At 46.3% G+C, this 25,988-nt stretch overlaps 1 protein-coding gene across 11 annotated transcripts in view; it reads left to right on the plus strand.

Moving 5' to 3' along the window:
• Nucleotides 1–25,988, plus strand: part of KANK1 (KN motif and ankyrin repeat domains 1) — a 190,460-nt gene that overhangs the window by 137,219 nt on the left and 27,253 nt on the right. For 6 of the 11 annotated variants that reach the window (XM_036330930.1, XM_036330935.1, XM_036330931.1 and 3 more), the window contains exons 1-2: nt 18,223–18,374; nt 20,279–22,954. In XM_036330930.1, coding sequence (XP_036186823.1) covers nt 18,233–18,374; nt 20,279–22,954 — 2,818 coding nt within the window. In that variant the 5' untranslated portion in view covers nt 18,223–18,232. Of the gene's footprint in view, nt 1–18,221; nt 18,375–20,278; nt 22,955–25,988 lie in introns of those variants that run through there. The other 5 variants (XM_036330932.1, XM_036330933.1, XM_036330941.1 and 2 more) reach the window with 2 other exon arrangements.

Genomic DNA, 25,988 nt, shown 5'->3' on the forward strand with positions numbered 1-25,988 from the left:
CAATGACAGTGTCTGTTAGATGCTTTGGGTTTCAGGGAGAGGTGACCTGATATAATGTGGTTGTCCAGGGAGGGTTATTGTCACAGGCCATTTGGAAAGTTCTTTCATGGCCTCTCTCCTTTCTCCTTTCTCTGCTTGTCAGCAACCCAACCAGGGAGAGAGGAGGTGGAACCCTGGTCGGTTTCTTTTGTCCCAGGCCTAGTATCTAGTCTGCTTTGGTGGCTGGTTGAAACTGGATGAGGACCTGAGTTGGTGACCTCTCAGGTAGGAGTGTGGCCGGTTGGTCTACCTTCCTTCTCTGCCACTGTTTTCTTAGGAAGGTCTCTGCAGGTCTGTCACCCCTTTGAGATGAGAAGAACTGTCCTTATCATCACTGATTATTTACAGCCTTCATAGTCTTTGTGGCAATCTAATTTAAAGTGTTAATTCCCTTACTTGGTTTTGTGCTTCAGTTAATTTTGTCATTTGACCATTTTTTTTAAATTTTATTGATTTCAGAGAGGAAGGGAGAGAGATGAGAGAGAGAGAGAGAGAGAGAGAGAGAGAGAGAGAGAGAGAGAGAGAGAGAAACATCAGTGATGAGAGAATCATTGATCAGCTGCCTCCTGCATGCCCCCTTCTGGGGATCGAGCTCACAACCCAGGCATGTGCCCCTTGGCCGGAATCGAACCTGGGACCCTTCAGTCCTCTGAGCCAAACCGGCTAGGGCCGTTTGACTTTTTTAAATGTTGATTTTAAATCTCAAGATGAAAGCATATTGCGTGACAGTCTCTTGTTTAAATTGGATGAAAGTAATATTCCTGGGGCAACCCAGACTGAAAAGGAAGCCTGATGTGGATGAATTCATTGTGACTCCAGTGTTAAGGCTCGAATACGTGTGGGGAAATGCACTTGGCTGAGTAGGGTATAATGAAGAAAGAGGACTTTCTCTGGCCTTTGAAGATAGGCCCATCGTCCGCAGCATCCTCTTCCTAATTTCCCTCTCCTGCATGGAATGCACACCGCCACGGGGCACACGCCCTCCTCATGTTGATTGTGGCCTCTCCTGGGAAAATCTCCCCTTGCATTCAGTTGTAGGAGCAGATCCTTCTAATCCCTGTCCCGCACAGGAGGAGTCAGTCCTCTTCCAACACCCAGCACTGTTCACACCTCACGGGGCAAGAGAGAGCTGGGAGCCCTTGCTGGACCTGTCCTTGTAATCTCTTCAAGTCCCGACAGTCCCTTGGGCTTTGGTGGATGTGGGTGGAGAAGCAGCTGTGGTGACATGGAAAGGAACTACGCCCGCTTTTCTCCCTCACCGTGGTTTCCTTAGGCACCCAGCTTTTGGTGTCACACCCCACCACAGTCTGAGAAAAGATGGGTAAAGTAGCTCATAAGGTATTTGAATTCTTTAGGGGTTGGGAAGAAGTCTCAAATACTGCAGAAATAACTCAGGCCCCCTTTAAAAGTGATAACAGCATCTTGCCTTCAATCTGTTTCTTTTTAAGATGATTTCTTACAAGGTGGGCTTATAAATCAGGATTTTGCACATCAAGGTTACCTGTGAGAGAAATGGTGCAAGGGATCCTGGACTGTGGCTTTGATTGTTGCCTTTGTATTTATTTATTTATCTTTATTTTATATATATTTTTATAACACCATTTATCCCCCCCACCCCCCGTGCCCTCTTTCACCTCCACCCACCCACCCCCGCAATCATTCCACTGTTGTCTGTATCCATGAGTTTTTTTCTCTTTTAACATCTTAGTAGTAAAAGAGCTAAATTTAAACATAAGCAATTAAGTTAATATGCACCAGAATTAAAATTGTTTTTCTAATTTGTTATAGCTTGTTCCAACAAGGACTCTTGCAACATAAAATGAGAAAAAGTTGGCCACTTAGAAAGTGGGAAAAGAAAAGGGATGGGAACAGGAATGAAACTGGATCCCGAATGAATACCGGGAAGTCCTTGCTGGGCGCCACACGGAGGCTTGGGAGCATGTTCTGTTTGACCAACTCAAAGCTTTTTTAAAATTTGAATTAATTGCCCCCAATTTTTTTTTTACTTTATTGTGTTATTTATTGATAAATATAGTTTTCCCCCCCATCAATTGTCAAAGTTTTTTAAATTAGGCAGTTTCATATAAAAATACCGATTTCTTCAGCTTCTCCTGAAAAGTCAAAAGATCTGGCACATCACTGGGGTGTATTTCCATCGGTCCACAGGCAACGGGAGAGGACAGGGACTCTATGGTCTCCCCCGCCCAGACCTCTTCCTTTCCGTTGCTGGCCTGGACTCTAAAGGTATTTGAACTTGTGATCTGGACTCTGAAGGTACTGGAAATTGCTTGAAGGGCTGCCCCCAATTTGGCTCTCAGCTTCTTTTTAGCCTAAAGGAAGAGCACACTTTGCGTTTCAGATTTTGCTTGATTTCTAGCCCAGTTTCGCATCCCAGGCTGTGGCACAGACTCACCTGGGGAGCTTCTAAACTTGCTGATGCCTCTGGTCCCACCCCAGGAGATGCTGATTCATTGAGGTGGGAGTGGGAGGGTGACTCGGCATTTTTAGAAGCAGCCCAGGCCCTTTGATTGTGCAGCAGGGTTGAGAACTTGTGGCACTGACGTGCTTGCTCTGGGAGGTTCCAGCCTTGGCACCTTCACCTGGAATGGCAAAGGTGATGTTAGTCCCATCACCCATTGTCCTGCCTCAGCTGTAAAGTGAGGACCTGGGCTCAGAGTCCTTGACATTGTCATGCAGCTCTTTAAAAGGAAATACTCCAAGTTTGGCTCCTCACGAAGGAGTTAAATTGACCGAATGCGTCCTGGGCACCTGCAGTGCCGGGGCACAGCTGTGGTTGAGATGAAAAGCACAAAGCTCCTGTAAGTTTGTAGGAATGTAAGGTGTGTGCACAGATTGGAACAGGGGGAAAAACAAGCTACTCTGGGAGCCTGGCTGGAAGAGGAGGCTGGGAAGATGAGACAACTGCAGGCAGAACCAATATTTCAGCTGATCCTTGCAGACTAGAAATACTTTGTCCGAGAAGGTTTGGTGTGGGGCCGTGGTCGGCAAACTGCGGCTCGCGAGCCACATGCAGCTCTTTGGCCCCTTGAGTTTGGCTCTTCTTAAGCCTTAGGAGTACCCTAATTAAGTTAATAACAATGTACCTACCTATGTGGTTTAAGTTTAAAAAATTTGGCTCTCAAAAGAAATTTCAATCGTTGTACTGTTGATATTTGGCTCTATTGACTAATGAGTTTGCTGACCACTGGACTGTGGGGTGTACATCAGAAGGGGAAGCAATGGTACAAGCAAAAGCATTGAAACACCATCCACCAGAAATGTCAGCTCCCCTCCCCTTCCCCAGCTTGCTTTGCCCTCTAAGGGCTACAGGAAAGAATGTGCTTGGCGTGTGGCTTTTCAATGCAGTGCAGCATTAATACAGCAGTCGAGTAGACGGGAGCAGTAGAGTAGCAACATGGATGACATGAGTTTCACCTGTGAACTGCCGACAATCATAGGGTTGTTGTGAAGATTAAACGAGTTCCTATAAATGTTTGATACGCTTGGAGCAGTGCGGTCAAGAAGAATTGTGCGCAGGGCATGGTGGGGAGAGATGGGGGCAAGGAGACTGTTGTGAGACTGATAACCCAGGTGCATTTGTGCTATGGCTCTGAGACTGGGAAGGTGGTAAGAAATCAAGGAGAGGAGGAGGAAGGTAAATTCAGGGCATGCCAGGATATATGCATCTTAAAATGTCCAGAATAGAATTCATTGTTACCAGTCAATACTTCATTTGATTTTGGCTTTATCTCTAGACCTGGGGTCAGGCCCTCTGGAGAAAGACCTTGACTCAGTAATCCTGTTAAGTAAGCGTAGAAGAAGCACAGGCTCAGGTATGCCTGCTTGCAGGCTCAGAACTCTGCAGCCACCCTCCTGGGAAGACTGTCAATGCACTCCCTCAGCCAGCCGGGAAACACAGAAGTCTTTTATCTACGGCCCATTGCCCTTCTCACTGGGAGTCACCTTTTCTGCCTACACTCTACCTATCCGAGGAAAAGCCTGGAGTACGTCTTCATCCTCCCAGACTGCATTTGGCGTCTTCTTTTGTACATAAATTAAGAGAGAGGAAAGGCAGACAGGTGTGCCTTTGTCACTACAATGGGAACCTTTGTGACTCTCCTATTTTTAATTCTATCAGAGGTCTAGAGGCTTATTTGCATACAATGACTTTTTCTGCTAGACCTGCCTTCATAGAAGCACACATGCGAGATAATTACCTTCAACTGCTTTGTAGAGTAAGCTCTATTCTTACCAGAACACAATATAAAAGAAAATAAAAACGTAGCAGGATATTTTTGCTTTGCAGGATTAAGAAATACTACACTCTGTTGCTTTCCTCACCTTAAGTCTTAAGAACAAGACTTTTGATATTAACATCTAGTTGGGACAATACTAATGTGACTAAATAATACCAAGCTTTCTTCAAAAGCACAGAGAAGAAAAATTACCTGTTAAAAGCAAATGATAAAACAAACCCAAGGATAGCTTTAAGGATGATGGGTGTTTTCTACAACTGGATTGTGGTGTTAGGTGCACAACGGTATATACTTTCACTAAAACTCACCGAGCAGTACACTTAAAATGGGTGAGTTTTATGATATGTAAATAGCTCAATAAAGTTTTCTGAAGTCCCCCAAAAACATAAGAATAGGCCTAACTGAGATCTCTGATGTTGGAGGTATTGGGTAACATAATTTGGAATTATTTGGACCCTGTATTTCAAAGTATCTGCCACTGGAAGCTTTGTTCTTGGCTTGTTATTTCCCTTTCAGTCAGTTTGTTTGTTTTGTGTAAAACAAACCTCAACGAGTCCCACATCATCTTTAAAAAGTTTAATCTTTGTAGCTTCACACAGAAAAATGTCTGTGCCAAAGAGAATCCCTTGAAGTATCCAGCCCCCAGATGTGGGCTGGGAGAATGGAAGGAGCAGATGAATGGAGTGATGCGGGGAGGGCGCGGACACTAAAACTGAACCAGTCAAACGAGGCAAATGCAGTGTGGGCTCTTGAAAACTGCGCCTTTCTCCTGTTTTGAACTTTACAAAGCAGGCCATTTAGAGCCATCCCTAATCTTCGGTAATCTCTGCTTTATTGTTTAGAACTGGCTTTGCTTGTTTGTCCTGTAGAGAAAATTCTGTAAATCTCTTCCCCTCGATTCACTTTTACCCAGTGTATTTAGGCATAGGTGACGAACGGTTTGAAAGAAACTTTTCTTTCTTATTTTTTAAAGGTGGTGAATTGAAATAAAATCATTAGAGGGACATCATTCTTTCACTTTTTAAACAGAAACCAAAGGTTGCCCAAATATATGATCACCCTAAAACAGAATGCATTTTTAGGGGGAACGAATTCTGTGTCTTAGAAAGTCACATGGTCTAATTTGGGTAAAAATGTTTAAAGGAACAAAACAAAACAAAAAAAGGTTTGGGTGTGTGGTTTACAAATGGGAGTGTTTTTAGCCTTCAAATTGCATGCTGCATTAAATAAAAATACACCAAGAAAAGGAACCACTTGTCTCCAGCCCAGCCTGGGCTCAGCATTACACTGAATCATTTCCTTCATAAGAGGGTTGCTGAGCCAGGGCTCGGATTATAGCAGGGAGCCTTGCTCAGCCCTGGAGGCTTTGGCGGGGGAGTGTGTGTGTGGGGGGGGGGGGGGGGGGGGGCGGGGGGGGGAGGCAGGGGGAGTTATGGAAACATTTGCTGCCTTTCTAAGTTCTTCCTAGAATGAGCAGGTCCACGGCTGCATTTCTAGGTTAGCGTTTCATGTAGGATAGTTTGTTTGGAAACTCAGAAGGGGCAAGGGAGAGAGAGGTCTGTCCTCACCTCTTGTGTTGTTAAGATCCTCCCTAGCAGTTTCGTTCCTGGGTAGTTTTTGCTGTCTCACTGACGCCCAGCGTCCTGGAATTAAACCCGGGGCCAGCAGGAGGCTGCTGGTTAGTCAGGAAATTCCAAATGGGTATAAATAAATTCTCGGCAGCCGCTCCTGGGCCCTTTGCCTGCCCATGTGTGTAGTCCCTTTAATGCCCAGGGAGGCATGCCTGAGACTTGGCTTCCTGCTTGCTGAAAATCAGTTATTTTGTTTCTGGGTGGGTAAGTAAGAAAGCTCCAGTAAAGACCAGGAGGACAGTGCGCCGTTCCCGGTGGGGGTTGGTGGGATAGAAACGCAGGCTCCGTATGTTATGTGAAGTATTTGCTCCGGTTAACAAGCCGGGAAGGATCACTCAGAGCTTGATTTTTGGTTCCGTGAAAATTTCAGCTTTGGCTGGGGCTTTAACATAAAGCCATCATTGTTGCAGGAGTGAAAGGTTGTACTGTATGCTAAGGCTTGAGTTTTTGAGTTTATGGTTTAATTAAATTCCAGAGTTTCCCTTTTTGTTGCTAAATCCATTTTTGGTCGTTTGTTTTCAGCTCGGTTTTTCTAATGGGAACTGCTCAGTGTGCTTTTAAAGCTGGTTTCTTTCTCTTATATAAACACTATAAAGCAAAGTAAGGGCCGAGAGTCATACAGTTACTCCAGCCCCCCCTCAACCCCTCCCCGGTTTGTGTCTGTTGTGTTAGAAAGGCCCTTTCTGTCCCAAAGTCCAGGTTTATGCTTCTTCTCAGCTCGTCAACAATCACCCTTTGACCTGGCACATTTTCCTATTTATGCTTAGAGCAGCATTGTTATTTTATGTAAGTTTAAATTTTAACCCTCACCCCAGGATATGTTTATTGATTTAAAGAGAGAGGAAAGGAGAGAGAGAAACATCAACCTTTTGCCTCCTGTATGCGCCCCAACCTGGGATGGAACCCACCACCTGGGTATGTGCCCTGCTCTAGAGTCTAACCCACAACCTTTCGGTGTACGGGACAGCGCTCCAGCCAACTGTGCCACACCGGCCAGGGAGAGCAACGTGTTATTTTTAAAGAAAGTTGGGAGAATAGAATTTAGATCCCGAGCTGGTTCTCTTGGGTGCAGGCATGAACATCCGGGCTGTGTTTCAGCAGTAGCTTTTTAAATTAGACAGTGGGCCTTGAAGAGCAACACTGCCTAAGCTGGCGAAGGGCAAGTTCTGAAGACTGGCATCTTGGCTATTTCAGACAGATTTGGGGTAAAGAGTCACTGCCTCTTGTGGTTGACACTGAACCCTGGAGATGAGGGCCACTGTGTAAACCTCGGGGCCTCTGTAATAGAGTGCACCTTAGTGTAATGTCCCGGGCCTCCTTAATGTCATGCACCCTTTATTAAGGCACAGCCCGTTCCATTCCCAGGAGCAGCAACTCTTTCCACTTCCTTCCCTCGCAACCGCTCACCTGCAGCCTGGCTTCTGGATGCCTTAGACACACCCTGAGTAGAACCGGTGATACCGCCAAGGGAAGTGGCATGTGGGGAACCTGGGGTGGTGCCAGGGGTAGTGGTGCAACTGGAAAGGTGCTGCGAAATGGCCTGGGAAGAGAGCAAGGCCAGGGGCTCTGCCCGCCTGCACATCTGGTCTGACAGCTGCTGCAATTAACTTCTTTCCTCGCTCAATCACATAGCATGAGGTGTTAGGAAGTTTTGTGCCACGTGCAGTCAGAGTTACAGGCTGGAAGCAGCCTTTGGAAATCACCGAGTCCCACCAACCCCCTCATTTCACACATACAGACCTAACTGCGGCGTGGAGAGATTCCAGATTCCTGCTTCCCCTTGCGTGGGTGGACTGGGAGATATTGACAGCTCCTGTTCTTGTGTTATGAAAAGAATTATACCTCCACCCTGGCCAGTGTTTCTCAGTGGTTAGAACATCAGCCTACAAACCAGTGGGTTGCAGGCTCGATTTCCCGGTCAAGGGCACATACCTTGGTTACAGGTTTGTTCCCCGTCCCTGGTTGGGGCCCATGCCAGAGGCAACCAATGGATGTGTCTCACATCAAAGTTTGTTTTTTTCTCTCTCCCCCTTCCTCCCTCCCTTTCATTCTCTCTAAAAATCAATGGGAAAAAATATTCTCAGGTGAGTGTTAACAACAATACGAAAAAGAATTATACCCCCCACCCCCTATTTAGGCAGCCATTCTGGCTGGATGGGAAGGTGCCCCTTGGGTCTAAGGCACACGCCTCTGCATTGTGTTAAAGAACGCTTTACTCCTATGACTTTGGTAGAGGTACGAGAATGAGGTTGTTCAGAAACACCAGTGCCTCCCTTTGTCCTCTTACTGTGACAAGGAAATATTTTAACTCGGGCCATAATAATACTTTTAAAGGTTGGAGGACGTTTGCCTACTTCTTCTTAGTTGTATTTTGCCTCCTTCCAGTGCCTAATTGATGCTATAGTCTCGATCACTCTCTCTGCCTGACCAGCTCCAGCACCCCACTGTCCCTGAGCCTAGTGTAGCTGTGGGCAAACTACGGCCCGCGGGCCAGATCCGGCCCGTTTGGCTGTTCTATCCGGCCCGCGGAGCCGAAAGAGCGGAGGGTTCTCTTGCTCTCCCCTCTGCTCCTTCACCAGCAGCAGTGTTAACATGTATTGGTTCACACAAACACTCCATCCATGCTTTTGTTCCGGCCCTCCGGTCCAGTTTAAGAACCCATTGTGACCCTCGAGTCAAAAAGTTTGCCCACCCCTGGTAGTGTGTACCCTCGTGCACGGGCACAGTCTCCTAAAGGCCACGCGGCATCTCCTCATCCACTCTGGGAAGCAGAAGCCAACTTAGACCTCAAGAGTTTAGTAAACCCAATTGATTTGGAATAAACATTTCAACACTTCAAACTTTACCTTCTCAGGAGGCCAGTAGCAGGGTGTAGGGCAGGGTGGAGGGAGGAGAGTTCTGGATCATCTTGGGATGCCAGGGCTATAAGCGTCACCAAACTACAGAGCGGTCCAATAATAGTGGACAGTAGGCATCCTTCTCCGTGGTCCACAGCAGGCCTGCGAAGCAGGCCATTGTTTTTCCCAACTGCACCCCTGGGGTAGAATCTGTCTTGCCAACAGCTGGAAAGTGGCAAAGCCAGGATTCAAACTCAGGCAGTCTGGCCCTGGAGTGTCTGATTTTAATCATTACACTCTTTCTCCACCACACTTATTAATCGGTACATGCCTAGACATGGGAGTTTACATTTCAACAAACATTGAACATGCTGTGTGCCAATCACCATGCTATGCGGTAAGGGATAGAGAAATAAATACTGCGTGGTTCCTGCCCCCAAGATGCCTATAGTCTGTTAGGGGAAGGCAGTCATGTGCCTGCTAACTATAACACGTGTCTGTAAGTGTAGGCAAAGTTTTAGGAGAATGGAGGGAAGGAGGGACCCAGTTCTTCCCAGAACAGAGCAGTTGGAGGTAAGTGAAGACTTTACAAAGGATGGGCCCTAAGGTGGATACAGCCACTTCTGACAGGTGGCAGAGGCTGGGGAAGGGCATGTGTGCTGGTAGAGGAAACAGGATTAGCAAAGGCAGATAGGCTTGCAAGTCGCTCCCATGGACTGAGGCTCAGGGTGGGGAGGAAACGGGGAAGAGCTGGACTGGGGCTAAATCATTGAAGACTTTTAATGCCACAGAAATGATCTTTCAGACTGCATTCTCTCTAACGGGGCTCCTGGCACATCAGTCTGCAAGATTAATAATTGAGAAGCTCTACAAGTTTACAAGGATACCTCACACAAATGTAAAGTTCCTCAAAGAATACGTAATACTGGAGAGCAGAGACATCAGCCCATGTTTTGTTTGTTTGTTTTTTAAAAAGCTGCTTTTGTGACATCTGAGCAACAGTGGAGTGTTGGCTGTGCTCCCTGGTGACTGGCCGACTGCACTCATGTACCCCAGAGACGCTGCCGGCACAGTGAAGGCAGGTTTTACATACAGGCGGGGCAAATGGACGTTTACAGTTGTTCATGTGAATGTGTGTGCCTTCACACACACACACTGATTGACATTGTTATTTTGATGCTCAAATTATCCCAGATTTGAACAGCAAGATCCCAAAAGACAGTTTCTGAGCCAAATAGATGCCTGACCTGTCTTTAAATAGCTGCTATGATTCAGATTCCCCAGTGGGTAACATTTTACCACATTTGCTCCATTGTTTCTGCATCTGTGTGTGCATACATGTATGTGGTATATCTGTCACATCTCTTTGATCCCCTTCAATCTAGACAGGTCTCAGCCTAACCTTCCCTTTCTTTCATGACCGTGGCAGTTTAAAAAGAGACACCTGCTACTTTGTAGGATATTTTTTAAGTAGAATCCCATCAGTGTTTCTAGACTCAGGCCATGCCTTCCAAGCAGGAACACCACAGCCATGATGCTGTGCTCTTCTCAGAGTGTGACATCCGGGGCACATAATGCTATAGCCTCGATCACCCGGTCCAGGTGGTTATCCGTCAGCTTTCTATACTGAGAGTCACCACATTTCCCTTTGGGATTGATAAGTATTTTGTGGGGGAGGTATTCTGAGGCCAAACCAATCAATATCTTCTTCTTAAGTAGGCAGTCTCTACCCACTAGCCTTAGTGTGCATTCATCATCCCTGCATGAATCAACCATTGTTATAATGGTTGTTAAACGGTGGTTTCTGTTTCCACAATTCCTTCATTATTTATTAGTTGGCACACTACTGTATTTATTATAACGTTATCAACTCAAGATACCTAATTTGCTCACTGTGTTGTAATCTATTACTGTCGTTGACCATATTAGTTTGATCAAATTATTCCACATTTGGACAGTGAAAGCCCAAAAGAGAGTTTCTAAGCCAAATAGACTCCTGACACTGTCTTAAATAGCTGATGTGGCGTGCGCTAACGACTGAGAATAACAACTGGCAGGCAGCATATGTCGTCTGAGTTCTGGATCACACATGTAACGCAGACTGTCAGGGTCACCCACAGCAAGATCCTTGCAAGGCAGGCAGATAGGAACACTCAGGTGACTCCAGAGGGAAGCCACCTTGAAATTCAGCTGGCCAGAGACCTCCTACTGGGTAGAAGTCTTAGCTGCCCCCCAGGCCCTGTCCTCTGTCTTTAGCCTTCCTTCCCTGATGGGTACGTCAGCCCTCGTCAGATGTGGGCAGAGGAATAAGGACAAGGCCCGGGAGCACTAAGAGTTGGCAGCCGCCCCTTTTTCTCTCCCTCCTCCACGGAGACACTTGCTGGCTGCCAGGGTCAGTGTTGTTTGCTTCACAGACATTTTCAGTCCCTGCTGTTCCCATCCCAGTTTCAAATACGGAGCAAGTTTGCCCTCTGCCCCTCAACGTGCTCAATCAGAGCGCGCCTTCCCGAAAATGCCCCCTTGTCTTCCTTCCTGCCCTCACGCATGCCACACTTGTCCCTTCCCGATTAGGTTTATCATGCTTTAATGACCTTCAGAAAGGGAAATCTCATCATTTTGCTCTGCAGTGAGTCATCCTTTGGAAAAATATTTTCTTTTTTGTTGGCAGGACGAGGTCATGGACAGAGAGAGCCCTGAAGGACGAATGCAAAGGCCTGCTCCTAGGCTTCAGCTCAGCCCTGAGATTCTCAGGTGTCTCGGGCCTTCCCAGTCTTCCCTTCAGTATTTTGGGGAAGGTGTAGACCACACCACAGGGCGTCCCAAATTCAGCCAGGCTGTAGCTCCCGGTTATAACACTACAGCTAAAATCAATAAAACTCCTGTGGTGCAAAGGAATTTGTGACACCTAGAGAAAAATTCATGGGGACTTGAACAATTTATGGAAAACCAAATGGAGGACGCTGAAGAGAACCTTAATGCAGACTCCAGCACGGAGCCAGAGCAGTCTTATTAAAATGCAAACTTGACCATTGCTTAGAACCTTTCAGTAGCCAACCAGTGCACTTAAGGACCAAAAACCTGACTCCAGGGGCCCGGTGTGATGGGGGCTTTGTCCCCTCTCTGAATCACTGAGGGGGTTCCTTATTATCAGGCAAAGCCCCCTTTTCAGTTCCTAAAAGTGGCAGGTTTTGTATATGCTGCTTCCTCTGCCTAGAATTTCCACCTGCACACTTTGCCTGGTGGACTCCTAAATACAGCACTGGCCAGCCCAGTGGGGTCTCTGCTCTCTCCTAGCATACCTCCTGTATTTTACTTTAACAGCACTTACCACAGTTGTTCTTTATTTCTGCAGCTGCTTGTCTGGCTACTCCTAAAGGTCGCAAGTTTGTCCAGGCAGGCTCTGTGTCCGATTTGCTTACCTCTTGGCAGTATTTGGCACATGGAAGCTACTTAATCAATATTTCCTGAATGAAAGACTAAAACCATCTTGCAGTCTGATAATTGCATCTCCCCCGGATCGGCATTCCCTCTGTGGGGTGTGGGAATGGGTAGACTTAGAACGTGGAGCCAGTTTGGAAAGGGTAGTGATGGGAGACAGTGGAGGTGTAGGGAGAGTGTGCAGAGTAAAGTCTGTGGAGACAGGTTAAAGAAGCAGAGATAAGATCAACTGTGGGAGGAAATCTAAAGATTTAGAGGGAGAAGCTAAGTGGAGTTATGAAGAGTTATAACTATAAGAAATAATACCACATGATAAATTAGCCTTTTAAACAAACCATGCAGGTAGGGAACCTATGACATGTCAATTGACCTGGTATTTCCTATGCACTTCTGGCATATACTTTTGCTTTCCTTAATGTTGTCATTTTATTTGCACAAAGCATTTAGATGCCTGAAACAGCTGCAACTCTAGCTGAGGTCCAGGTGAAATCAGGTAGGTAGGTAAACTCCATGGAACAGGGATGCAGGCTTCATAGAGCTGGTCCTCGCACCTAGTGGTTGCTCAGCATATGCGTGGATGATTGGATGGGTTTGTTGGCTGGGTGGGGTAAGAGCCCGTTTAAAAAGACTGGTTGGCACATGCAAGAGCAATATAGGAAAATCTCACCTGCCACACATTATTTTAAAACAGAGTGAAGAACACTTACTTTGTCCTCCTTTTCATTGCGTGTTCTCTAACAGATGGAGTTTCTCACGTAGATTTGGTACAAGGAAGCTCCTTGGTCTATAGGTCCTAATGCTAACAGTGTCATCCAGGGAACTTTCCGGTTAAACCTGTTCACTAGGTCCTGTTCCTCATCTCTGTCTTCTTTATCCCACTGGTCCGTGTCTAGAAAAGTTGATTTGCTAACTCAGTTACTTTCACGCTGTGAGTAATTAACTTCATGGGAATTTATCTCGCTCACGGAGTCAACCTACTGGTGTTTTCCCCCCTGCTTCTCAGCCTTAGCAGGTTTGGAGTGTTTTTTGACTGCTTCAAACAGCAAGATGCTTGCACTCGGCTGATTTTAAATATGGCAACCTATGGCAATTATGTGATTCTCAGGACTGACTCAGCTCTTTAAGCCGAGTCCTCATGCTTCTTGTGAGAGGAGACGATACAGTTATGGGGATTAGCAGTGTTCTTCGGTTTCACCAGTCAGGTAGAATAGCTGGCGGAGAAAAACACAGAGAGAGCGTGTGGAAGGTGGAAGTTGCAGCACATGGGCGTAATTATTTTTCATGGCGCCATTAGTCAGTAGTAATTGGGTCTGGAGTGTACAGCAGTGAGGCCAGAACAAAGTAGTCATTGTATCCTAATTAACAGCCAAAGTAATAATATCAAAGTTGTGTCCATTTAAAAGTCCACCAGGACACACTATTTCAGAAACTTCCAGCGTGTTTGCTCGTATGAAAGAATGGCCCATTGTGGTAGAGTGTGTAGAAGACAATTCAGTGTTTACTTACTCAGAGGTGGCATTTTTATCACCCTGTCACGTGAACATGAAGTGGGAGACCTGAAGCCCACAGCTTACATGGCCAAATTCTCCATTGCTGTATGTGGGTTTTTTACTTTGCTCGTTGTCTTCGGTGCAGGCATTCTCAGCAGAGACATTTTGCACTGGATAATCCTTTGTTGGGGAGGGTGGGAAGTCAATAGCAGGACCCTGGCCTCTACCTACTAGAAGTCAGCAGCAGCCCCCATTCCAGTTGTGACAACCAACCATGTCTCCAAACATTGTCCAGTGGCCCCTGGAGGAAAACGGGTGTGAATCCCACTAGCAGGTTAGTGCCCTTGCTCCTTTCCACCATCTAATCTTTCACCCTCAGTGAGCACATTAATTTGTATGTCTTTCCAAACCAAATGTTGTCTGGACAGTTAAGTTTAGTTTCCTTGCAAAGTTAAAATCATATAATACTTGATGAATTTAAATGACATGGTTTTTGATATATTCATATCTCCATTTCACTTTGTTCATGCAAGGAAATTTCAAATTGTTCTTGAGTCTATAAAAGTGCAGTAAGTTGTACCAGGTCGTAAATATATGAATACAGAGTAGAATTGCCATCCGTTTGTTGGTTTCAACTTCTTTCTGAACACATGGGAATTTGGTCCTCGCGTGGGAAGTTGTTTCTAGTTGCTCCTGCCACGTGGGTGTTTGGTTACCCCACATTGCAGACTGTGCAGACTGGGTAGGGAGAGAGAAGCGGGTAAGAGGGACTCTGGGACCCTTGGCGTCTAGGAAGTAGGTCAGCTTGAGGATGACATCAACCCCAGAAGCCATGTGGCCCGCTGTTAGCAGCCCATTCACTTACACACTGGTCTAAATTCTGGTGATTCTACCTTTCTGCTTCACTTCTGCCTTATATTATATTTGGCTTTTTTTTTTTTCATGCACCCCAGCCTTCACAAAACTGTGAGCTTGTGAGAGTGGGGATCTTGTCCCTTTGGTTCACACTGTGTCCCCAGTTCCTAGAACAGTGCCTGGTGAAGAAGAAAGGATAGGAAGGCGAAGGAAGGAAGGAAGGAAGGAAGGAAGGAAGGAAGGAAGGAAGGGAGGGAGGGAGGGAGGGAGGGAGGGAGGGAGGGAGGGAGGGAGGGAGGGAGGGAGGGAATTGCTTTTTTATCAATAGTTCTAAATACAAGTTGAATGCATTAATTAATAAATTTTTTATTTGGTTCTCACTTCATACATGAGGATTATAACATTTTAACTAGTCCCCTTGAATTGAATCTCTTTCCTTACCTCAGTCTAATGCACACACAGTTATCAAGACAGTCTTCATTGCTACCTTTGAGCCCCTAGCACAGGGCCGGGTGTGCCAGGTAACAGTGACTCAGTGGACAAAACTCCCCTGGCCCAGGACCCAAGTCTGGTGGCCTCTTCTGTACTCAGCCATCCCCATCTCTTCTAACCTCATCTTTCTTTGAACTTCTCCAGAGGCCCCGCCCTGGCTCTTCTCCACCATTTACCTGTCTTTTCCTTTTAGTCTATCATCACTTACTTACCTTGTCTTCAGAACTCATCTCCTGGTTAGCTCCATTATGTTTTGATCACTCATTCGTATACTGTCATATTGTTCTTGTTGATAATGTGCCTTTGTAACTGATCTCAATTAGTGTTTCATTTAGGGTATTTGGCATTTATCTCCCAGCTAGACTCTACCTCATTTTATTTCTTATAAACCCTCCCGCCTACTCCTCCCACTGAATAGGACCATTTTCTGCACCCAATTAAGCTTTCTGTAAATGCTATATAATGAAGGTGGAGGTGGTGCCAGGTGCAGTCTCCACCACTGGATTTCCAGACATTCAGAAAATTCTTGTAAACACCAGGGACAGCCCTCTGATTCCAGAATATTTACTTGGAAGCTGTTACTTTCAGGAGTCTAGTTGCAGACATGGCCAGTGGTTTTTGGCTGTGTATGGGCAGGCATAGCTCTGTTAGTCCAAAATAAGGCTTTTTCGTCAGTTAAGAGTCTCCTTATAACCTACTTAGAGATTTTTTAAACTGTTGCGTTTTACATTTCTGTAATTCTTAAATTAATCAAAATGTTTGTCATAAAAACGTTTTACTGTAGCATCTCCCCAGTATATTATTTAGCATTTTTCTTCTTTTCAAGATCTGTCTTAAATTTTTTTGTGGGGGAGTAGACACATAGAATTCAGTTTAGCTATGAGTAACAGAGACCCAAAATATACAATGACTAAACAAAAAAGAAGTTTCTCTCTTTCACATAAAAGTATGGAGGTATACACTTTCTAGAAGTAGCAGAGCAGCTTTGCTCCACAAAGCTTTTAGAGACCTAGGCTCCATCTGGCACATTGTTCCTGTATCCCTGTGTATGAACCCATGGTCCAAGATAGCAGCTAGAGTTCCAGTCATCACATCTGCATCCCTGGCAGCAGGATGGAAGAAGGACCAAAGAAGAAAGGAGGTCATAGACTTACTCCTGTGTCTTTTAAGGGTGGTTGCTAAATGACATTTCTGCTCTGGCCATACTAACAGTAAAGGGGGCTAGAGAAATAGTCTTTATATTTGCCCAGGTAAACATAATTCTGTTAGTGTAGAAGAATGGGAGAAGACATACTGAGGAACATCTAGCTGTCTTTGCCATGGCTGCCTCCTTCATCCACCTCCCAGTTCATTTCTCTTGCTTTCCAAATAGTGACTTCTTGGGATCATATTTTTAAAAGACAAACACCTATGTGTTATAAAAATTTATAAAACATAAATATCAACATTAAAACCACCTATGATTCCACAACCTAAAGGTAACTACTGAAACAGTGTTTTGGACAGTGTTGAGCAAGAAATGTCCTTAACACTAATACAGAGCAAGCAAGTCTCTCAGCAGAGCAGTAAGAACATTTAAAGCTCATTATGTTATACTGTATATTCAGTTAATTCCTTCAGTAAACATTTTTGAACATCTTCTTTGTTCCCAGTATCTTGTTAATTGATGTGTGCGGTTGGGGGAACATATTTTATTTTTTAAAATATATTTTTATTTATTTCAGAGAGGAAGAGAGAGAGAGAAACATCAATGATGAGAGAGAATGATTGATTGGCTGCCTCCTGTACACCCCCTACTGGGGATCAAGCCCGCAACCAAGGCATGTGCCCTTGACCAGAATTGAACCCAGGACCCTTCAGTCCACAGGCGGTCGCTCTATCCAAGCATGTCAAACTCGCAGCTGGTGGGCTGCATGCAGGCCGCAAGTTTATGCTTGCTCCATCCACTGAGCCAAACCAGCTAGGGCAGGGGAATATATTGTAAATATTATACTGTTGCTCTGAAGATAATTACAGTCTAGTATAGGGAGATACTACATGAAAAGTTGGGAAATCAGTCAGGGCCCTAGAAGTGCCATATTTGTGTTAATGTTTGTAAAGGTACACTAGAAAGCAAGAGATAAGAAAAGTAATGACACTGGGTATCTCTAATTGTAGAACAATTCATCCTGTGGACATCGTTTGTAAAAATGACGTATTAAGAACACAGCTTGTAGTTTTTAGTTGCCTGAGCATGAAATTTGAAATTACAAAGCTGTAGGATAGTCTGATTCAAGCAGTATTCGCAAATCATCAATCCTAACCTGGTAAAATTCTAACCTCTACTGATTCCCAGATTTAGGAGTCTTGAGTCTATTTGAGGGTAATTCATTGTGACCATGCCTTTTGTAAACTTCAGGTATAACACTGTGTGACAGTTAAAGTTCACTGAAAACATGTGATGTAGTTTGTTGTGTTTTAAATCCTAATGTTAAATCAGTGCATTTAATTTTTTTTTTTGGAGGAAAACAAAAAAAAGTTAACCTTTCCTATTGAAAATGCCTAAGTAGGAAAAGTATGTTAAGAAATAGAAAAATCTAGGAGTAACAATGAAATATTAACAGTTGCCGCTAGATGGCCAGATGAGTGACTTTCTTTCTTAAGTAGTTTCTACCTGGCTTTTTCTTTTTCTTTTTTCTTTTTTTTTTTTTTTAAAAACATGTACTACTTTTGTAAATGGAAAAGGGTGTTTACATTTTTAAAAAAGAAACGTTCAACAGTGGCACAAGCTGAGTGGAGATTCTCGTTAAAGGATAACTTGTCACTGGTTGAGCGCCAAGTGCTGGTGCCAGTTCCGCTGGGCTCTGCACCCACCCACCGGGCACTGCCGGGGCTCAGAGCCTGCAGGGAACAGTGGGGCCGATTGTGCCTCACTTTTGCAGGTGACCGAGGGCCGAGGCCGCCGAGCTTCCACACAAGAACACACGCTCTTTCACGGAGAAGGGGCTGGCCCCGCAGACAGAGCCTCTCTGTGGCCGTGGTGAAACTGCTGGCTTTAAGTTTTACTTCTGGCAGCCCTGGGAAGAAGCACACACGTTTTCAAAAGCTCCCGGTTTCCTGTTTCCATTAAGAAAGCAGGGAATGCCGAACCCCTGAGGGTGCTGGGGGTGGCGCCACCGAGGCGGAGGGAGCCTTCATTGGTGAACGCTCGGCCTATGGTATCTGCGCGTGGCCTGCTAAGTTTACGAGAACGTGGGAGCTCCTTTCCTTATGGGGTGAAGACCCGTGGCCACGGAGCAACAGAGCCGGGTGTGCGGTGCAGCGGGGCGGGCCTGCGGGGAGCGCAGCGGGCGCCTGGTAGGTGCGCGGAGAGCGGGCTAGCCCGCGGGGCGGGCGGGCCAGCAAATCCGGCCGCCTGGGGCCCTCATCTGGGGGAATGGGGCTGAATTCCCTGGATTCCCCCGAGCCAGGGCCCTGCGGGAGGCGGGGAGAGAAGGGGAGGGTTGAGAGCCACCGGGCTGGTGGTGTCTGAGATCTGTCTGCCTCTGCCTGACACCGGAGCCTGCAGTTTCTCTTCGCTTGTGGAATTTCAGACAGCGCTAGAAACAGGTCCGGCTGCATATTTGGAATGACGTGTTGTCCATGTGGAGTTAAAAGGGAAGGAGAGAGCGATGGAAAGACGCGGTCTTGCTAGCGTGAGCACAGATTTCCAGGCGCGGGCGCCCTGCATCAACTCACCCTTCTTTGGTTAGAAAATGCTGGGCGCTGCGCACCCCTTAAAGTGCTTTCCCTGCGTGGTTTAGAGTTGAAAGGTAGGGCCTGAGTTCCAACAGCTGGGACAGTCGAATATTGTTTTAAATCGGGGCACAAAGGACACACAACGTTGTACTCCTCTGCTTGGCAGCCTTCTTGGTGTGCTTTCCTTTCCAGCATTTCAGAGGAAAGAGGGCGAGCAGGGGCAGGAGGTTTGCTCAGAGCATTCCCATATCGGGTAGAAATGTTCGGCAGCGGTGGGGTGGGGTGGGGAAGGGCAGGCTGGCAGCCCAAACTGCTGGGAGTACTGGGCCCTCCACAGGCCTCCGGCGGGGTTTGTATTCCCATGGCTTGCGTTTCCACTCACTGCGTTTGGGTCCTTCCCATAGCTCCGAAAATGCAGCGCTTCTCATTCCGACTCTAGGAAGATCCAGCAATTTAAACAAACAAAAATGACCTCGCTTTTCAGCTTGAAATGCATAGCTCAGGCCAGCAGCAAGCTCTGTGCCTTGAAAAGCTCTTGTGTTTCCTTTGCTAAATGTCTGTTTTAGGCAGAAGTAGCATTTACCAAATGCCACATGATCCAGGGTTTGGACGGAGGCTTGCCCTTATTTCCATCCTCCTTTGCAACTGTTTGCATACACCACAGCCACAAAACCGGGTGTTCTTGGGACAGTGGATGTTTTGTCCAAAAGAAGTCCAAGTTGGAGAAACTGTTTCCTCTGGCTGGCACGGGGTTTGCTTTTGTGTTTAAACGGGAACACACAAGGTAGAGGTGAAGTCTGTGCTCTGCGTCCTTGCACCCCTGCTGTTGGACTTCCTCACTCAGCTCTCTCAGGGAGGAAGGCGGCAAGGCCAGTTGTGATCTTGTGCGGGTGATGAGGCACTGGGACCCCCGGGGCCACCGTTCAGTAAGGCGGCATGATCTGCACTGGGAGGTCAGTTATGCTAAGTGTGTGTGTTTTTGCCTTTTGTGCCTCAGAGTGTACTTTATGAACTGGGAGTGTTAGTGACTGCTATCCTACTTCAAGGGACTGTATACAACAAAACAAATTATCTACTTGAAAATGCTTTTAAGTATTTTAATGATTCTTTTAAAAAAATAACAATATTTAGTAAGGACTTGATGTGTTCTTGGCTCTTTAAAATCATTATCTCATTACATTCTTTTTAACAGCTTTATGAGTTAAATGCTGGTATTTTCAATTTTTGCTGGGGGAAGGGGTGCGGGGGAGGGGAAACTGAAGTTCCCAACGGTTTATTAGCTCACCCAGCTGTAAAGTTATAGATCCAGGATTCGAACATAGGTCTGTCAACTCTTAACCATGTGTATGCCATAAGCGTCTATAGATGCAAGCGGCAGACCTTTTTTACTTAAATTCAAAATACCGTGGCAGTTAACTGGTTAAATAATACCAGCTTGCCACACTGCAACACCCACACGCGTTAGCTTTTGCCATTATGTGTATCCCATAGCATTAAAAGATTGTCTTCTCTTTCTCTCACAGGAAAAGCAGATGATGTTCTAAATGGGGACCATGACAAGGAACAGAGAGATCCTTATTTTGTGGAGACTCCCTATGGTTATCAACTAGATTTAGATTTCCTCAAGTACGTGGATGACATACAGAAAGGAAACACCATCAAGAAACTGAACATCCAGAAGAGGCGGAAGCCATCTGTGCCATGTCCAGAAAGCAGGCCCCCACCTGGCCAGCAGGGTGTGTGGACTTCCACCGAATCTCTGTCATCTTCCAATAGCGATGACAACAGGCAGTGCCCCAGCTTCCTCCTAGCCAGAAGCCAAGTTACATCGACTCCCGTCGCAAGGCTACCCACCCCTCTGGACATCTCACCCACTTTCCTTACCATCCCAGAAAGTCGACAGCTGCCACCACCCTCACCACAACTCCCGAAGCACAACCTTCATGTCACCAAGACACTGATGGAGACCCGGAGAAGGCTGGAGCAGGAGAGGGCCACCATGCAGGCGATGCCGGGTGACTTCCGAAGGCCCAGGCTGGCCAGTTTTGGAGGCATGGGCTCCACAGGCTCTCTCTCCTCCTTCATGGGTTCTGGAAACCACAATCCTGTCATGCACCAGTTTCAGAATGGTTACCAAGGCAACGGGGATTATATTGGCTATGCCCCAGCTGCAGCCACCACCTCTTCCATGGGGAGCTCTATCCGCCACAGCCCCCTGAGCTCAGGGATCTCCACTCCTGTGACCAACGTGAGCCCCGTGCACCTGCAGCACATCCGGGAGCAGATGGCCATTGCCCTGAAGCGCCTGAAGGAGCTTGAGGAACAGGTACGAACAATCCCTGTGCTCCAGGTAAAGATCTCTGTGTTGCAAGAGGAGAAAAGGCAGTTGGCCTCAAAGCTGAAAAACCAAAGAGCTGCATCCCAGAACGACATCAGTGGTGTGAGGAAGCGGTCCTATAGTGCTGGGAATGCGTCGCAGCTGGAACGGCTCTCCAAGGGCCCGAGAAGTGGCGGGGAATTATACATTGACTATGAAGAGGAAGAGATAGAGAGTGTAGAGCAGAGCACACAGAGGGTAAGAGAGTTCCGGCAGCTCACAGCAGACATGCAGGCCCTGGAGCAGAAGATCCAGAGTAGCAGCTATGAGGCCCCCTCAGAGTTCAGGGAGAACGGGGAGTGTCGGCCTCGAGAGCATCGGTCCGTGGCTGCCGGTGCCGACGAGAACATGCATGACATTGTTGTGTACCTCAGAGGCTCCAGGTCCTGGAAGGACGCTGCTGTGGGGACAGTCACGGAGACGAGGGATTCTGGGGTCAGTGTGACAGAGGCCATGCTTGGGGTGACTACCGAAGCTGACAAAGAAATTGAGCTGCAACAGCAGACCATAGAAGCCTTAAAGGAAAAGATCTACCGCCTGGAAGTTCAGCTCAAAGAAACCACCCATGACCGAGAGATGACTAAGCTCAAGCAAGAGCTGCAGGCTGCTGGATCGAGGAAAAAAATGGATAAAGCCATGATGGCCCAGCCGCTTGTCTTCAGCAAGATGGTAGAGGCCGTCGTGCTGACAAGAGACCAGATGGTTGGCCGTCACGTGGACGTTGTTGACTCGTGTGTTGGGACCTCTGTGCAAACAAGTAGCGTAGGCATCTCCTGCCGGCCCCACTGTGAGAATAAAGTCACGGGGCCGGAGCTGCCCATGAATTGGTGGATTGTTAAAGAAAGGGTGGAAATGCGTGACCAGTGCACTGGAAGGGCTGTGGAGACGTGCGATAAGAGCGTGGGTGTGGAAATCAGTGTCTGTGAAACAGGCAGCAACACGGAAGAATCTGTAAACGACTTGACGCTGCTCAAGACCAACTTGAATCTCAAAGAAGTGCGATCGATCGGCTGTGGAGACTGTTCCATCGATGTGATTGTCTGCCCGCCGAAGGAGTGCACCTCCCGGAGCGTGAGCACGGAGCCCGCGGGCCAGGCGGAAGCTGCTGTCATGGCAGTGCCTCACACCACCAGCCAGCACACCAGCACGGCTTTGGAGCAGCTGAACCAGTCCACCAACACCGAGAAGGCCACCCTCGTCGAGTCCTGCACCAACACTTCCCTCAGCACTTTGGACAAGCAGACCAGCACCGGGACTGTGGAAACGCGGACCGTGGCTGTAGGAGAAGGCCGTGTCAGGGACATTAACCCCTCCACCAAGACTCGGTCCATCGGAGTTGGCACGGTGCTCTCTGGCAGTGCCGGGATTGACCGGCCATCAGCTGTGAAGACCAAAGAGTCCGGCGTGGGCCAGATAAATATTAATGACAACTACCTGGTTGGTCTCAAAATGAGGACCATCGCATGTGGGCCTCCCCAGTTGACTGTGGGGCTGATGGCCAGCAGGAGGAGCGTAGGTGTCGGGGACGAGCCTGTAGGAGAGTTCTTGGAGGGCCCGCAGCCCCAGGCTCCTTCCGGAATGATGACCGGCTTGGATCACTACATAGAGCGCGTCCAGAAGCTGCTGACAGAACAGCAGACGCTGCTGGCTGAGAACTATAGTGAACTGGCAGAAGCTTTTGGGGAACCTCACTCGCAGATTGGCTCTCTCAACTCGCAGCTCATCAGCACCCTGTCATCCATCAATTCTGTCATGAAGTCTGCAAGCACCGAAGAGCTGAGGAACCCCGACCTCCCCAAAATGAGTCTGGGTAAAGTCGCAGGTAGGTAGCGCTCTGCGGGACCTGGGGATGAGGAAGGGTGGGCACTATACTTCTAGAACCATTCTAAAATGCTAGAGCCCTGGAGAAAGCTTTAGAGTGGTAATTTGATAGAATGATGGAAAACCGTAGCTAAATCTGCTGTTTCTCATTGGTAGCTTCTTTGGCCTCTGCCTGAGGACTCAGGCTAGAAGAAGAAAAGTAAGCTAATGCTGGTTGGACTAGGGGCTGTCTCCTGGGACTGCTGGTTTGATATGATGTCTTCCAGTTATTCATTTACTTGTTCATTTAATTTAGGCAGGCTTAAAAAAGGTCCTTTCATGTTTGTAACCCCAACTACCAGTATATTATTATTACTATTTTTACCAGTATATTATTGATTAAAAAAAATACTGGTAGAAAATATTGAAACTTTTTATGAGGGGAGGGAGACTCCATTAATTCATATTACTCCAGCAAATAATGATTGAGTTCCTGCTCTGTTTCAAGCATAGGTGTCAGCTCCTGTCCTGACATTCCAGTTTGGGGGCACAGACACTAAACAATAGACCTAACCCATGTCAGGTGGTGGTATGTGCTATGAAGAAAAGAACTCCAGTTACAGGAATAGTGAGTGGTGGTGGTCTGAGTGGGGGCTGTTTGAGGTGGGGTGGCCCAGGAAGGCCTCTCTGATAAGCCAGAACTCTGAGAGAAGGGAGCCCTAGCCCACTGTTTGTTTTGATCGGTGCTTACATTTTTGTCTTCCTCATCCTTGCCCTTATCATTGGGATTCCTGCTCGCCTCCTGATTTTTTTTTTTTAATTGACATTAATAATTGAGAAATTACCCTGGAAGATTTTGTGGCATAATACTTCCCTGGACGCCTCACTAAAATGACTTCCCTTGTTATCAGTGTTGTGTGTCTCTAAGAATGCATACTATCCGCCCAGGACGGGCTTCGTTCCTGGCTGTCCTGGTCTCACGAACCAGCCTGACCTGGGGAAGCAAAGTCAGCCTTCCTTACAGGGCATTGTAAAAGTGGGGACTAGAAGGGCTCCCCTCCTAGAAGGTTGTCACTGTGTTGGTCCCTGGCATGTGGTGAGCACAGGGTCACTGTTGTCATTGGTGGTTGTGCTAGTAGCATGTTGAATGTGGTTTCCTTTGTTGATGTGCTGAACCGTAGTGTGAGGTTTGGGAGGCCACTGCAAACATATTCTCAACTCTGACCAAAGGCTACATGCAAAACAAGTGTAAATGCTTCGTGTGATTTGTGTGATGTAGATTAAATTTAAATTTATTTTGATTGATTGATTTTAGAGAGAGAGGAAAAGGGAGAAAGAGAAACATTGATTTGTTGTTCCACTTATTTATTCATTCATTGATTGATTCTTGTATGTGCCCTGACCGGGGATCGAACCTGCAACCTTGGCATATCGGGATGACACTTTAACCAACTGAGTTACCCAGTCAGGGCCCTCATATGCATTAAATTTAATTGTAATGTGAAAATGTCCAATGTTTTAGACTTAACTGTAAGTAAGCCATTAACAAGAATTTCAAAGTCTTTCTGTTTCTCTTTATACGCAGTGCTTCTCAACCTTCTGGCCTTTTAAGTACAGTTCCTCATGTTGTGACCCAACCATAAAATTATTTTCATTGCTACTTCATAACTGTAATGTTGCTACTGTTATGAATCGTAATGTAAATATCTGATATGCAGGATGGTCTTAGGCGACCCGTGTGAAAGGGTCGCTCAACCGCCAAAGGGGTTGCGACCCATAGGTTGAGAATTGCTGCTTTATAGCCTAAAAGTAGTAGTGGCTGAAATGGACTGAAATATCTTTTATATCTCCCTAGGTTTCCACTTTCAGTACTGAATTAATATTAGCTTTTAGTAACCATGCTGTGGAACAGACAGCTTATTGTAGGAGAAAAAATGGACATGACCATGACAGCTGATGTGTATGTTTTTGCCTTTTAGAATCAAAGGAGTCTAATAAATGTTCAGGGGAGTCATTGTAGAGTAAACAGGATTAAAATGATATGTGGACTGAAGCAAGAGTCTTGAGTAACTAATAATATGTCTGTTTCCACGTCTTTTTTAAAAATCATGATGTCAGATGTTGAAGTCAAAATAAAACCCCTAAATACCTCCAGACACAGATGGTACAGTAGATCATCCATTATAAAGGCGTTTTCCTGCCAGCCTTCCTCCCTCTTCCCCAAACTGGGGCTTCTATTTCACATTCTTGCCAAAAATATTCAGCTGAACCATTAGAGTAATCTGCCTGACACCCCGAACAGCAAGAGCGGGGATAAAGTTGTGTCTGGCTGTGTGACAGTGTGTTTGGGTCTATTTCCAGTCACACCGATGCTCCACACGTCTCTGCTTAGATCTGACCCTGCACAGGAACACCTAATTAATCAGCTAAAATGCACAAGCGCCACAGCATTGGTGAACAAACAGTATAAATATATTTAATAGTACTTATTGGGTCATAGTGACAGCTCCCTCGCAGAACGCACAAGAACAGCTTCAAAGTATTTCTGTAATCCACATCACGTTTGTATTTTAGATGTTTTGCTTTTAAACTTCCAATGAAGAAGGAACTCGGTTAGGAACTCAACCCATGGTGTTAAATTTTTGTTATCTGGTGTTTGTTATATGAACTGAAAATGAAAGCAGCTTGATCTATGGTCTAGAGAGAGTGTCAGTACCTGCAAGCTGTGAAGATTAAAGGTGTGTCAAAATGCACTGCAGCTGACTGTGCACACCGTATAATAGAGAGTGTTGCTCACACACAACATTTCATGCCTTTCCCTACCAAAAGGCATAGTGGAGTATAGGAAGGTATTCATTTCAGACTTTGTCTTCCAAATGAAATGATAGGGTATTTGGGTTTGACATCTACCAAAAAGATCAGATAAATGATTATGTATGTTATGTCAACCTAATACTTGAGTGCAAAGGAGCTGTTGAGTTTGGACTCCAAAGCCAGACATTCTGGGATCAAATTCTTTCTCTGCCACTAGGAAAACTTGTCTTCATTCCCTCAGA

The sequence above is a fragment of the Myotis myotis genome, unplaced genomic scaffold, assembly GCF_014108235.1.
Source record: "Myotis myotis isolate mMyoMyo1 unplaced genomic scaffold, mMyoMyo1.p scaffold_m19_p_12, whole genome shotgun sequence".
Taxonomy (NCBI): Eukaryota; Metazoa; Chordata; class Mammalia; order Chiroptera; family Vespertilionidae; genus Myotis; species Myotis myotis.